A 13652-nucleotide genomic window follows, 5' to 3' on the forward strand; every position below is an offset into this window, starting at 1 on the left:
CGCCAGTCCGCCCCTGCTTGTCGGACATCGAAAAACATGTCTCATGCTGGGATCTAATATATACCTAAACATAACTTATTTTTTTTATAGAAATTTAATATTAAATTTAAAGTGGGATAAAGCTGAAAATATATATAGGAATAAAATAACCTTATGCAAATTAAAATATTTATGGAATTTATTGTCTTATTTCAAAATAAAAATGCGATCTTAGAATTATGAATCCAGAATATTGGATTTGCAAAAACAGGTAGAGACCCATTCTATGGCCTCTAGCATGATGACTGAAGATTTTAACTTTATGCCCAATTCTAATAGCAATTTTATGTCTTCAAGCCTTTACAGCTCTAACAATCCTTTTTTGTCGAGTTTCGGTAATGCTAATTGCCACAATAATAATGATAATCAAATGGCTCTCATGCGTCAAAAGTTATTAGGTAAACTTGAATATTTTTTTTAACTTTTGAATCATTGAAATGAAATCATAGTATTAAAGAATGGATAAATAATAGATTTAAAATTATTTCCTTTAGCAATTTAATAACTTTTTAAAATTATTATTAATGATATACATTTTAATTTATATAATATCAGTATATAAAATTATTATTTGATCATGATCCATTTGTAAATAATGATAAATAATAATAATTAATAATAATTTTCTCTTTAGATATAAAAATTGAATTTTCGAACAATACAAATAATGATTTATTTAGTAAAAATATAATTTTATTAAATACAAATTGATTACATTTAAAAAATATAATATACTAATCAACTAATAGCTGGGAACTGAGGTTAGGCCATCAAATGGTATGTTAAAAATACGCTGGTCTTAAAAGTACAAACCTGGGCTTAAACATTTTTTTTTTAAAAAAATCCTGCCCGAACTTTTAAAAATATTTAAATGATATCAAGTATTCAGTTGGAAAATCATATTTTAGTGGATCCTTTAAATTCATTTACTGCTTATATCTTTAATTTCCCTTTGAAAAATTTACACAAATATATTTAGAACAATAAAATTTTAAAAATTCGGGTCATAAAATTATAAAAATTTAAAAAATGTCCTGGGCCAGAAGTAAATTTTTTTTAAATCGAGTAGGGCTTAAAGACTTTATTTTTTTCAAATTGGGGAGTCGGACTTAAAATTTTGACCTCTGTGAGTTTCTAAAATTAATACTGTCGTAAGCTGTCAATAATAATATTTTTGCAAATACAAGTATTTAGCCATTAGATGTCAATCAAAGATTGTAAAATTTTGATTGGACTTGATGATATTAGGATTATTATTATTAATAATAGATGCATAATTTGAATTATAAAAAATTTAGACACTTTATGTTTAATGTAATATTCTAAAATATTTTGTTTCTAATTTATTGAGAAATTAGCATTATGTTAACTAAAAGGAGTAATAAAATACATACTCTATCTAGTTAGCAGATACCAATGATGTTCTTGTTTAAATAATAGAAATTGGCCATATATTTAAAGAGAATAAAGGGAATAATAATTATGAAAAAGAGAGAACCCATATACCTCATATGTAGTGATGGCCAACAGAAGCGGTACCTATAGGCTGCATGTAGTTGGAGTTTAGAAACCAAATACTATCACCTAGTTATTTCTCTGCCATAATTAGTCCGAACATCACTATTAAATTGAGATAGTGGAGAAGTCTGTAGCCCTGGTTGATCTTTACGAATCTATTGATACTTTTCCCACTATAACGCATAATGATAGGGTTCTTTTCACTGTCGTAGTCAGTTTATCCATGGAGGGGGGGGGGAGTATAAAAAATTTTATGGGGACGTCGCCCCCAAACTCTCTTTCCTCCGGCCTTCGGCCGGGTCCCTAAAAAATATTATATAATATTAATTTTTCAGTAGTATCCTTATATCATCTTTGTTAAAGTTGGCTGAACAATTGGAAATAATAAATCTAAAAACCAATATTTTGTGCTTTATTAGTGTCTATCCACTTAAATAGCCAGCATAAATGATAAAATATTAACAAAATTTTGGCCAAATTTATGATTAATAGGTGATTGAAAGCATTATTCAAATATAATTTAACAATTATTAATACAAATGATCCTATTATCAAAATACTCTTATTGCAAATGCAATACTTTTATCAAAAATAGTATAATGTAAAAAATATATAAATGACTAAGAATTTATTATAATTAAGTTTTGCATATAAAAATTTTATGACTAAGAACATATTATAATCATTTATGATTTAAATTATAGAGAGGGATCTACTTTCATCTGAGATTTGGTTAAATCTAGAATCAAATTTTTATCAAGAATAATCTCCTTATAAATATTTAATAGGGTTAATCCATTTAAACGGATTTCCGGTGCTATTTCTTAAATAGGTTTTTGACCTTTTCATAGTTGAAAAAGACCTTTCATAAATGCATGTACTAATCGGTAAGGTAGCCTAAATAAAAAAAACAATGTTATGTTATGTAATTAGGCAGGGAATCTAAAGTGCAATTACACATGGAAAAGGCTTGCAAAGCATTTTTTGCTCTCAAAGAGTACTCTCTTCTGTCAAGATTTTTATACCAAAATTTGATCACATAGTAACTTATCATACGATCTTGATAATTCATCAGAGTAAAACTCTGAGATTTTCTTAACAATTCAGACTCAACCGGCAAAAGAAAATAAAAGCTTGCTGTTTATTTTTATCAAATTAAACGATTTTTCTTTTAATTAAAAATTATAAAAAATTAATTAAAATTTTTAAAACAGTCTAATTTGTTTAACATTATAAATTATATTAATAAATTTATAATTGTTTTTCAAAAAATATATTTCGAGATATGCAGATCATATTTTAGATAAAAAAATGAATTAATATATCATTTTTTTAAACATTACTTTAAATAGAATAATATTCTTTCATAATTTTAAAAGCTTAATCATGGATTAAAATATAAGTAGGGCTGTCCGATATTAAATATCGGATCGGATTGGCACCATATTTAGCATTTCCCAAAAATATCTGATCGGGCCGATACCTGTAAAAAATTGATCCGATCTTTTTACTTTTCTTCTTTTTGTTATTTTATGTTATGTATTTTTATTTTACGTTATTATAATATTTTCTAAATAATTTTTTTTTAAACAAAGCAAATGCACAACACCCTCTAAATTTTATTTCTTTTTTAAAATAGATTTATAGTATTTTAAAACTTTTTTTATAAAAATAAAAAGGAACACCCAAAGTTTTATTTATTTTAAATCTTTTTAAATAATAACGCCAATTTTATTATTTATACTTTAAATAAAAGAATTTTTTTAAATATGGTATCTGAATTATGTAAATATTTTACAAAAGGTAAAGATAATTTTTCAAAATTCGCTATCTGCGGAATCATATGAGTCTGCCTTCACGGCAGGGGATATAGATAGTCCATATCGTAGAAGCTTATTGCCAGAAAATCTAGAGGCTCTCATATTTATTAAAAAAATCTAATATATTATAATTTTATATATTAAATTTTACAATTAATTCATACCAACATAAAATGGATATATTATCAAATATATGTTTTTTTAATTATAGTCTTAAGTAGAAATAAAGAAATTAAATTAAATCCATAATTTGATTTTTTGCATAAAAAATATTGATTTCTTAATTACATATGGTTCAAAGAGGGGTGGTGAAAAATCAATATTATCGGATCGGTATCAGTATCGGATCGGGTATGAAGCAATATCGAATCGGATCGGTGAAAAATATGTGGATCGGCACAGCCCTAAATATAAGCAATTAAATTATACTACAGTATTAGGCTGAAAACCAACATTAAAAACCCAAGATTAACAAAATATTGGTTTTGGTTCAAAGTATTATATTGAGTTTTTTAAACAAATCTTCTATTTCTTGTTATTGTTATTGGTTTGACTATAATTGTTAATAAATTTAAAGAATAATTAAAACTTTGTTTAAATAATATATATATTTGGAATAGTGGCGTAGCCAGGATTTATTCAAAAATAAAATTTTACAGAGAATTTCATTATAGATTTTATTTATTATTAAAATACTATATTTAACATCCCATTATTTAACCAGCTGTGTTGAGCACTAAGCGCTCTTGTTTGTCTGATAAAAATTTTGAAATCAATTGTTGCTAAAAATAAATAAAAAATTGATACATAAAGATGTTATCTTATAATATATTATTTTTGTATAATTTTATTTTGTTATATATTGTTGGAAAAAAATAAATATTATTTTTGAATATATTTAATTTTTTCAAGTAACGAGTAGCCCATTAAATTTTTGAAAAGGTAACGAGTAACGGTAACGCGTTTTTTTTATCAGATGTAACGAGTAACGGTAACGCGTTTCTTTTTTGTAGTAACTTTTAAATCACTAATTTTTTTAAATATATAATATTTTGATAATATTTTTATTGGTATAATTTTAAAAAAAATGATAAAACACTAAAATATTAAAACAACTATATAAAAATTTGTCAAAATATATAAAATTACTAAATAAAAATATATATTAATAGTATCGAGGGCTCTAAAAACAGCTTAATTTAATAATGAAAATGTACCTAAAAAACATGTATAATTGTGTTTAAAAATTTCCAATTGAAGTTTTTGTTTAAGAAATAAGGATTCGCGATTTTCGTTTATATGCTAAAAAATTTTGGTGATAAAGTTTTTAAAAAAATATATATAGACTGTGAAAAATTGCCGTTAGTTGAAATGACTATTGGCTGTTTAGTTTTGAATATTTATTATTAATTTTTTTATTTTCCCCATAAGTAAGAGGGTTGTATTATATTAAGTGATGAAGGAAAGGATGATACGCAGGTTGCATCCAAAATAAGGGATTTCCCATTGGACCAGGGGGCGCAGGTTAAGGTTCAAGGATGTTGGGTATTTTAGCCTTATTAAAAGCGTTATGTATGATTTTATTAATTGCTTTATGCCGGAGATGGCGTCCTTGGCTGCGGGTGCAGTTTAGACCGTGTCTGGCGTTAGTTTGAACGGGTAGGCTGCATTGGTGGCAAGAGTGTGAACGTGTAAGCGAGCATCCAAGTCTAAAGCCTATAGTAATTCTCAGTTGGTCATTGGTTAAGAGATTATCTAAGGTTTGGCTTGGAACTGCTTCGAGCCATTCATGCCCACCGTATTTATCGTTGTTTTGTAATAGTTGTATATCGCTGATTTCGGTAGGGTTAAGACTATTTTGTAATTTTTTTATAAGGGATTCGATGATAGATTTGTTAGAGATTTCGGTAGGAAATGTATAACCGCCTGGGGTTAGGAGATTCCATCTTTCCATCGCTGCTGAAAGAAGATCATCATGGGGAGTTATGAATGATGAGATCGCAGAATTGAGCGATAGGCGATTTGATATAAATAGAGAAAGGGAAACTAGTTCTAAGGGGATCAAGTCGATACAACCTAGTTTAGCGGGTAATGGGGCTAGGTGCCACTTAAAGTCTGATAATGAAAGGTTAAGGATTTTTTTCTATAAAGGTCTTTAAGCAAATATTGTGTTGAATGAAAAATTTTGAGGAGGTGAATGAGGAGGATGAGTGGAAGAGTTGTGAGATTTTGGGAAGATATAAACACTTTTTAATAAGTAAAAAAAGCTGGTGCGATGGAATGTGGTTGATAAACTTTTCCAAGTTTTGCATCTCAGAAAAAATTTTATCGATAATTTTTTCGGATACATTATTAATAAGTAATGGGGAGCCCAAGAGTTGAATATCTTCTTTTTCGATAATAGTGTATATAAATCTAAGGGAATCTCGGAGTTGAGGAAGCAAATTTCAGTTTTCGTTTTATTTAATTCTAAACCTATTTTAGAGCATTCTCTTTCGAGGTAGTTAAGGGCTTTGCTTATTTGATGTGGATTACCGCAAAGGGTGCCATCATCAAGGTACCATAGGTTTAGGTCGAGATCAAAATGAATAGATCTTTTATCATATTATGGATAGCTATGCAGAAATAATAGGGCCTGAGGGTCGCCCTGTTGTACTCCCTCTTCAGAGAACGTTACCATTAAAAATGAGGTGCTATTGTTATAGCAGATGTCTATGAAGCGCGAGTATTGGCGGAAATTATCGAAAAAAGATTCGAGTGCCGAGGAACGTGAAATTGTATTGAAAGCATTCTTAAAATCGATTTTACATAAAATGAAGTTTATTGGTGGATGTTGGAGGTAGATTCGTAGGCAGTGAGAGCCTATATATGCCTCCTTTAGTTCCGCATCCTAATTGGTATTTGCCAAGCAGGTAATGAGTATCGGATTTTATTTTTTTTGCTATAATTTTAGCTATCAGGCGCCTGAAAAATGAACCGATTGCGATTGGGCGAATGCCACCATTAGGTTTTTCATAAGCAATCAAGTTAGCTGCAAATATAATTTGATGAGCTAATGTGGGAATATCTTTAGTAGTTATATTATTAAGGAAGGTGGTAAGTGAGTTAAAAAAATTATTGGAATTATGAGATTTTAAAAATGTTTGGAAGTAAGAAGGTCTATGGCCATCCGGGCCAGCTGCTGAAAATTTATTAAATTTACTTATTGTATCGCGAATATCTTGGTTTGTAATTATGAATGGAGGGATATTGAGTAGTGGGTTTGGTAAGCCAGTATAAGAGGCACGTGGATGAAGGGATTTTAGGTTGTTAAGGGTCACGTCGTTAGATGGGGTGAGTTTTTTTTGTGAAGAGATTAATTTTTGTTCAACACATATGTCACCTATTTTTTGAAAATTTTGTTGCAGGTATTACTGAAACTTTCATTAGAATTATTGGGATTTTTAACGTATTCTAATAGTGTTAAATTTTCCAAATTTTTGAGTCTGTCTTTCATTAGGTTAGTTAGTGAGATAGATTTGTTATCTTTTGGGATTGAGAGGCATTTGAAAGGGAATGTGAAGAGATTATTCCAATGATTTAAATTTGACAAATCTTTGTTAATATTATCAAATAATTTAGTAAGATGGTCATTGATTTGGTAATTGACACTAGATGGGATGTGTTTTATTGTTGGTATTTTTTTAATAAAGATAAATTCTTCTAGTGAGTTATTTACTTGTTTGTGTTTGGTATTGATTGGGGGTTCTATTAGTTTTGCGCAAAGTGTATTAGAACCTGAGCAAGGGAGGGCTGGAGGGCCATGTTTATATAGATGGTCATCTTTTATATTAATAAATTTGTTACAGGTTGGGCAGATTCCTTTCATGCTAATGATGAGAAGGTGGTTTAATACCTGAGAAGTTTGTTACTTTGAGTCTAAGGCAAGAACATTTTAGTTGGGTTATTTGCTGGCATGTTGGTATATAAGGGTTTTGATGTAGATGGAATCAGAATAATTAATTTATATAGTGCATATGAATGTTGTATTTTTACTTCCAAGATAATGTGTTCTTAGTAGTTACAATTGAAAGTGAGCTTGTTATAAACTCTGAAGTTATAGGTTCAGGTGGTATAGGAGAAATTATTTTTCAATCCTTAATATAAGTATTGTCAAAATTTGTTCTGAGATGAGTTAGCGTATTTTGGAAATTGGTTGTTTTAAATAGTTTTTAACTGATTAATTTATATTTTGAGCTTAAATACAAAAAACAGCTGACATTTTTAACCGAACATCGTACATATTATTTTATTTCCATTTATAAATAGAATATTAATCGCAATAAAAAAAAATTCAGAGTTTATGAGGGGGGGGGGGAGGGGGGAAGGATTTCAATCCCAACCCCCCCCCCCTCTACGCCATTGGGTTTTTTATATAATTAGCATCTTTTAATTTTTTTTAAAATATTTTTTCATTTTTTAGGGAAACTTGTTTATTGTTTTTTATGGTTGTTAAAAGTGTTATAAGGAACTAAGTTATCAAGATTTTGGATTATTTCATTTTTAAAGAGTAAATATCTATAAAAATATATAGTGTTTTTAGATTCATACTGTCATTTTTCAAGCACATAGTTTTGCAATATTATAGTGAATATTTTCTATATCATAGGGTTTTTTTTTCAAAAACATTATACCATTTTCAAAATGATAGTGACTTTTTTTGAAAGAAAAAATATTTTTAACCATGCAGTGTCCTAATTTTATTTTTTATAATTTTAATAAAAAATTAAGCTAGAATATTCATTCAATATTTGAGAGGCCCTGTTTTAACCAATTAATGTTATTCCTAATTCATTTTAAGTACTAATGTTAAATTCAAATTTTTTGAAAAATACACATATAAATCAAGAATGTGATGATAATAAAATGAGCGACGAAGATTTGATCTTAGCACGAAGAGTAGCGAACAAATGGAAGGGTCATCAGTTTACTTCTTTAAGGGTATATATAAAAAATATTAACATAACTATATTTTTTTACACACCATAACATTATTTAGATATGGTTTTTTTTAATTAAAAAAGAATATGAAAGCTTTAATTTTTTTTAATGAGCTTTTAGGTCATTATAGTATAATCTTCATTAAAATAATAGTTTAGAAAAGGTTTAAAGGTCTCGAAGATGTCTCAAATCAGTATAATTTATTTATAAGGTCCTCTTAATTTACCACCTGCAATAAGAGGATTTATAAATTAACAATCAATCTTCTTCTCCGTTTTATGGCGATTTCCAGGTTTAGCCAGGTAGGCCAGTTTTCCCTCTGATTTTTCTTTTCCATTTCTGACTGTCATGAGCATCAATATTTGCTAGGGTTAACCTATTGCCAATATCCAGACCACCATTTTCTACGTTATCATTATTATATACCCATTTTATTCACGTTCTACATATAAACGTCATTCTTGCTAACATAAAACTTCCTTTTTTCCCGCTACATCTATTATGTACCCATTTCTGGCATCTGCATTGGATTGAATTTCTAGAAACTCCCTCCCACATATACCACAAGGCCACTTACCAGATTCCTCCATCTTTTGATTTTCTCCACCAATCATCACCTTTGCTTTGCTGCATTCATTTTCAGGTCCTTTGCTTCCAGAGCCATCTTCCATTTACTAATTTTATCCCTCAATTTTTCCCTACTGTTTGCCATTAATACAAGGTCATCTGCATATAATAGCTCCCAGCGAAGTCCTTCACGCATTTCTCTAGCCATCACATCCCTTACTAAGATAAATAATAATGACTCAGCACTGATCGTTGATGAAGTCATACCTTTACTTCAAAGCTTTCACTATCTCCATTGTAGGTACTGCAGTTTCTGCACCCACATACATTGCCATCACTGACATAACCAACCATTCCTCCATACCTGATTTTCTAAAGGTTCATCTAGTAACCTCGCGCGGCATCCTGTCAAATGCCTTCTCCAAATCAACAAACGCATAATAAGTTACTCTTACTTCGCAAGATACTTATCCTGTATTTGTCACACCACAAAAATAGCATGTTTCTACAAAAATTGCATGTTTCGTGCCTTTCCCCTATGTAAAACGTAAAACCATACTGCATTTCATTAATATTTTTTGTTCCCTTATCCGCTTCTCTAACACCCTCTCAAATACCTTCATAGCATCTTTCGAGAGTTTAATAGCTTTGTAAGACCCGCAATCTAAAGGATCATCTTTTCCCCTATATACTGGGATAATTATCTTCACCAGTCCTCGGGGATAGTTCCTTCTTTGACAATTTGATTGGCCTAATTTATTAACCAAATCCCTACAGAACCTTTAAACATCTCTGATACCATCCTCGTTAAAGCCCATGCCTTCCCTATTTTCATCTTTTCCACTGCTCTCTTTATTTCGTTTTTGCCAAATTTATACCCGGGACCTTCTACCTTTGCACAACTAACGTCAGTATGCCATTCATTTTCTTCGTTCAAAAGTATTTCCATGTATGTTCTTATTACCACTACTATCATTTACCATTTTTCCTTCCATATTTTTCAAACATTTAACACCTAACCACATCCTGCCTCTTTTTTGCCATCTGCTTTGTCATTCGAACCATATCCCATTCCTTCAGCGCATTCCATTTCTTTAGCAAACTCCTGCCTTTCTTCTTCTTGCGCTTTCACTATTAATTTCTTAGCATTTCTTTTCACTATCGTTATCATTATTTTATTTACTATTATACCATTCTTTAAAGTACTTCCGTTTATCGTCCACAGCTTTGCTACCTCAGAGTTTCACCACCAAGTCCCCTTATGTCTAGGCGGCCATTTTGTTCATCCACATACCTCCTCCAGTTGTCATCATCCAGGCTTTCTTCATGGCTTCCCAAGTGTCATTTACCCCAGATGCCTGTGCCACCTTCGCCTCCCATATCGCCAAGACGTCTAGCACTCTCCCCCTTCAATTTCAAATCTTCAGCCTTGGCACAAACTTTCTTTTAGTGATTCCCGCGCCTTTAAAAGTGAAATCTCCTATAACTAGTCGATGCTGATATTAATACATTCCTCTCCCGGTATTACTTTCACATTTTTTACTATACTTCTATCACATCTCCTTAATAGCAAGTAATCCACTGCACTTTTGGTACTACCCTACTTATAAGTCACCAGCTTCTCTGATTATTTTTTAAACATTGTATTACAGGCAATCATATCCATAGCATCACTAAAATCTAAAATCCTCTCCCCTTCCAAATTTCTCATGCCTTAACTGAAACCTCCATGTACTCCTTCATAACCCTCACTATTCGTTCATACGTGTCTATTCAGATCACCAGCCAGGATAATCCCCTCTCATTTGCCAGTCTCGATGTCGCCCCCAATAGACTGTATATATCTTTTTCTTCTTCACTTCTACCAACCTAAGGAACATATGGCGAGATATTATTATATAGCTTTCTATCAAAAATCATCTTCATAACCATTATATGGTTATCTAGCCTTCTCACTTCGACTACTTTGTCCACCAATTTATCCGTAACCAATACCCCAACTCCAGCCTCATTATTATTTCCTCGCCAAAAGAATCTATACTTTTCACTAGTCTGCCAATCATTCTTACGCCATTACTTTTCCATCTGGTCTTCTTACAGCACACATCTATGCCTTCTATGCAATACATCGACCACTTCACCCGATCTTCCCGTCATACTTCCAACATTCCATGTCGCGACCCTTTCTCTATCCCCCGTAAACTGGTTTCTCTACTTATTATCAGGTCGTTTATGGCCGTCATAAGTTTCATTTTCACGAATCGTGGTTCCACCAGATTTCCCATCCTTTTTTGCCAAAGGCGGATGAGTAGGCCCACGGACTACTTTGGAATGTACCCCGCCCATGCTTTGTGTGATTATTATAAGATTTTATAGCAAGATTTTTACAATCGGATGCCCTTCCTGACATCAACTCTTTTAAGTGGTTTTTACACCCGTCGAGGTGACGGTGATCCTATTCTAGACTTAGATCACAGGGAACCTTTTAGACTTCAATTAGCCGTCTAAATACGTTGCCACTCCCTCGCCACGATGAGAGTGAAGATAGGATTTTGGGAAAGAATATGAACTATCAATGTAAAGTAAAAACTAATATTTTTACGGGTGGTTTTTTTAAAAAAAATAGCACGATTAGGATCTTAGCCAAAATAATATTATGTAAGACTTGAGAATTGACAAATAGATGTCAAGCTATTCTGTTATCTATGAGCAAAATCTCTAGGCTTCCATATAATTATTTTGGTTATTATCTTAATTGGACTTTAAAAATCGACCCAAATCGGGCTTTTAACAACAAAAACATTATTTCAAATATATTATACCATTTTCATAATACCGAAAAACTGCCTTTAAAAAAGGGAAAACTTGATTAGACCTGAACTTCCAAGAAATGGTGGAATCAAGTAATATAGATAAAAGCCAATCTTAGAGGGAATAACTAATCTCTTTGAATAAAATTGACTAAAAAGAGCTTATAAATTCGAAAGTATAATTATCTGTGATTTATGCTTTATTAACAATATTGTAAAACCTCAAAACTATTTTAACCTTCCTAGTAGTTCATCAATCAAAAAAGATGTTATTTTACGCAAAGGAATAGAATACGTGACTCGAAATTAATTTTTACTTCATTTAACTTCAAAATAAAGTCTCCAATTTATATTTTTAATTAAAAATTTAGATAGGTCTATGCCCTAAAATAAAAACGGACGCCTAAAATAAATAATAATTTTAAGCTGGCTTAATAACTCAATAAAGATTTAGAACCAGGCCGGGGCTTGGTGCCAAAAAAAAATTGAATTTGCAGGGCTTTAATGAAGAAGTTATAAAAATATCGTCCTTGTACAATGGTGGATATGCAGATAATATTAAAGAGATGATGTAATAATAAAAATGCATTAGAGACTTCTCAATCAAATTATTACTGTGAGGAACCCCCTTTATCATTTTCTCCTAAAGTTAATTTACTCTATTCCACTCTAAAATAATTAGGATCAAGCAAAGAGTGACAACAAATAAATTTTAATCTTATGAAATTTTTAAATATAAATTTATGCGATGATCTAGTAGATCAATAAAAAAAATTTAAATATGGTAACGAATTGTACTATAAGCTCCTAAAATCTCATTTAAGAAATAAATCCTTCTTTTTTTCAAAATTTTAAATATGTCATGAGAAATTGCAGGTGATCGTTTATCGACTGAGTGGTATTATTAGTTTATTTATAATTATAAAAGTCTATAACATTTCTCAATTATTTTAATAGGATGATCTATGGGGAAATGCTATATACCTGAAGGAAGCCAACGCCATAAGCGTTGAACTCAAGAAAAAAGTTAATTTAGATTACTTTATTAATACAAAACAATTTTTTTTTCGTAAAAAAAATCTTTAGTTTCTTTCGTGAGAAAATTCTTTATCTTCTAATAAAACCGAAAATAAGATTAAAAATTAATATCTGATGGTGAGGGTTAGAGGTATGGATTATTTTTTTCCTAGAAAGTAGGAAATTGAGTCAAACCTCCAACTTAATATTACCACAGAATAATAATTAATTAATTATTTTTTTAACCTAATTATTGTCTCTTTTAACAACATAATTTGTTTCTTTTAATAATAAAATAATTGATAGTATGAAGGGCAAAAGCGTTTTCAAGGCCGGGTTAAATTTAATACGAGCACTCTATATCTCTTTTTATGCATGATGTTTTTTGACCAAGCCAAAAATGACTCTTTAGCACACCTAATTAAAAAAAAATATGAACCCCATTCTCATTAATTATTAAAATGAAAAAATGCTCCAATTATAAAATTTTAACAAAAAAAGAAGAAGAGAACTCACATTTGTCTAAAATGATCATTTATATATTATATTATTTCATAAAATATTATAAAGGTTCAATTTCAATTCGTTTTATTGACCGACACCCCTTATTCGCCGCTTGCTAAGGAACTTAGACCGAAATATCCTAATGACAATAATGGCATTTGCGTTAAACAAAATTTTACTGTTGTGGCAGTTGAAGTTAAGGATTTCAAAAATGGTGCTAACCATTACTGGTCATTGGATAAATTGAAGTATAAACTTTATTTCTTTTTTTTTTTAAATTTTATTATTCTTTTTTTCTCTTCCTCCCTTCCTTCCTTCCTTCAATAATCTTAATTTATTAATTGTATCATTTAAAAATTTAAAATTTTGTACACTTCATTTCCCATATAAATAAACA

At 30.1% G+C, this 13652-nt stretch overlaps 1 protein-coding gene across 3 annotated transcripts in view; it reads left to right on the forward strand.

Moving 5' to 3' along the window:
- The window catches only part of LOC135922715 (kinesin-like protein unc-104), a 70867-nt gene that overhangs the window by 37994 nt on the left and 19221 nt on the right, over window positions 1–13652 (forward strand). For all 3 annotated transcript variants that reach the window (XM_065457158.1, XM_065457159.1, XM_065457160.1), the window contains exons 17-20: window positions 215–437; window positions 8266–8357; window positions 12692–12760; window positions 13322–13503. In XM_065457158.1, the coding sequence (XP_065313230.1) occupies window positions 215–437; window positions 8266–8357; window positions 12692–12760; window positions 13322–13503 (566 nt within the window). The remainder of the gene's footprint in view (window positions 1–214; window positions 438–8265; window positions 8358–12691; window positions 12761–13321; window positions 13504–13652) is intronic.

Source organism: Gordionus sp. m RMFG-2023, chromosome 1 (assembly GCF_954871325.1).
Source record: "Gordionus sp. m RMFG-2023 chromosome 1, tfGorSpeb1-WG-v2, whole genome shotgun sequence".
NCBI classification, from domain to species: domain Eukaryota; kingdom Metazoa; phylum Nematomorpha; class Gordioida; order Chordodea; family Parachordodidae; genus Gordionus; species Gordionus sp. m RMFG-2023.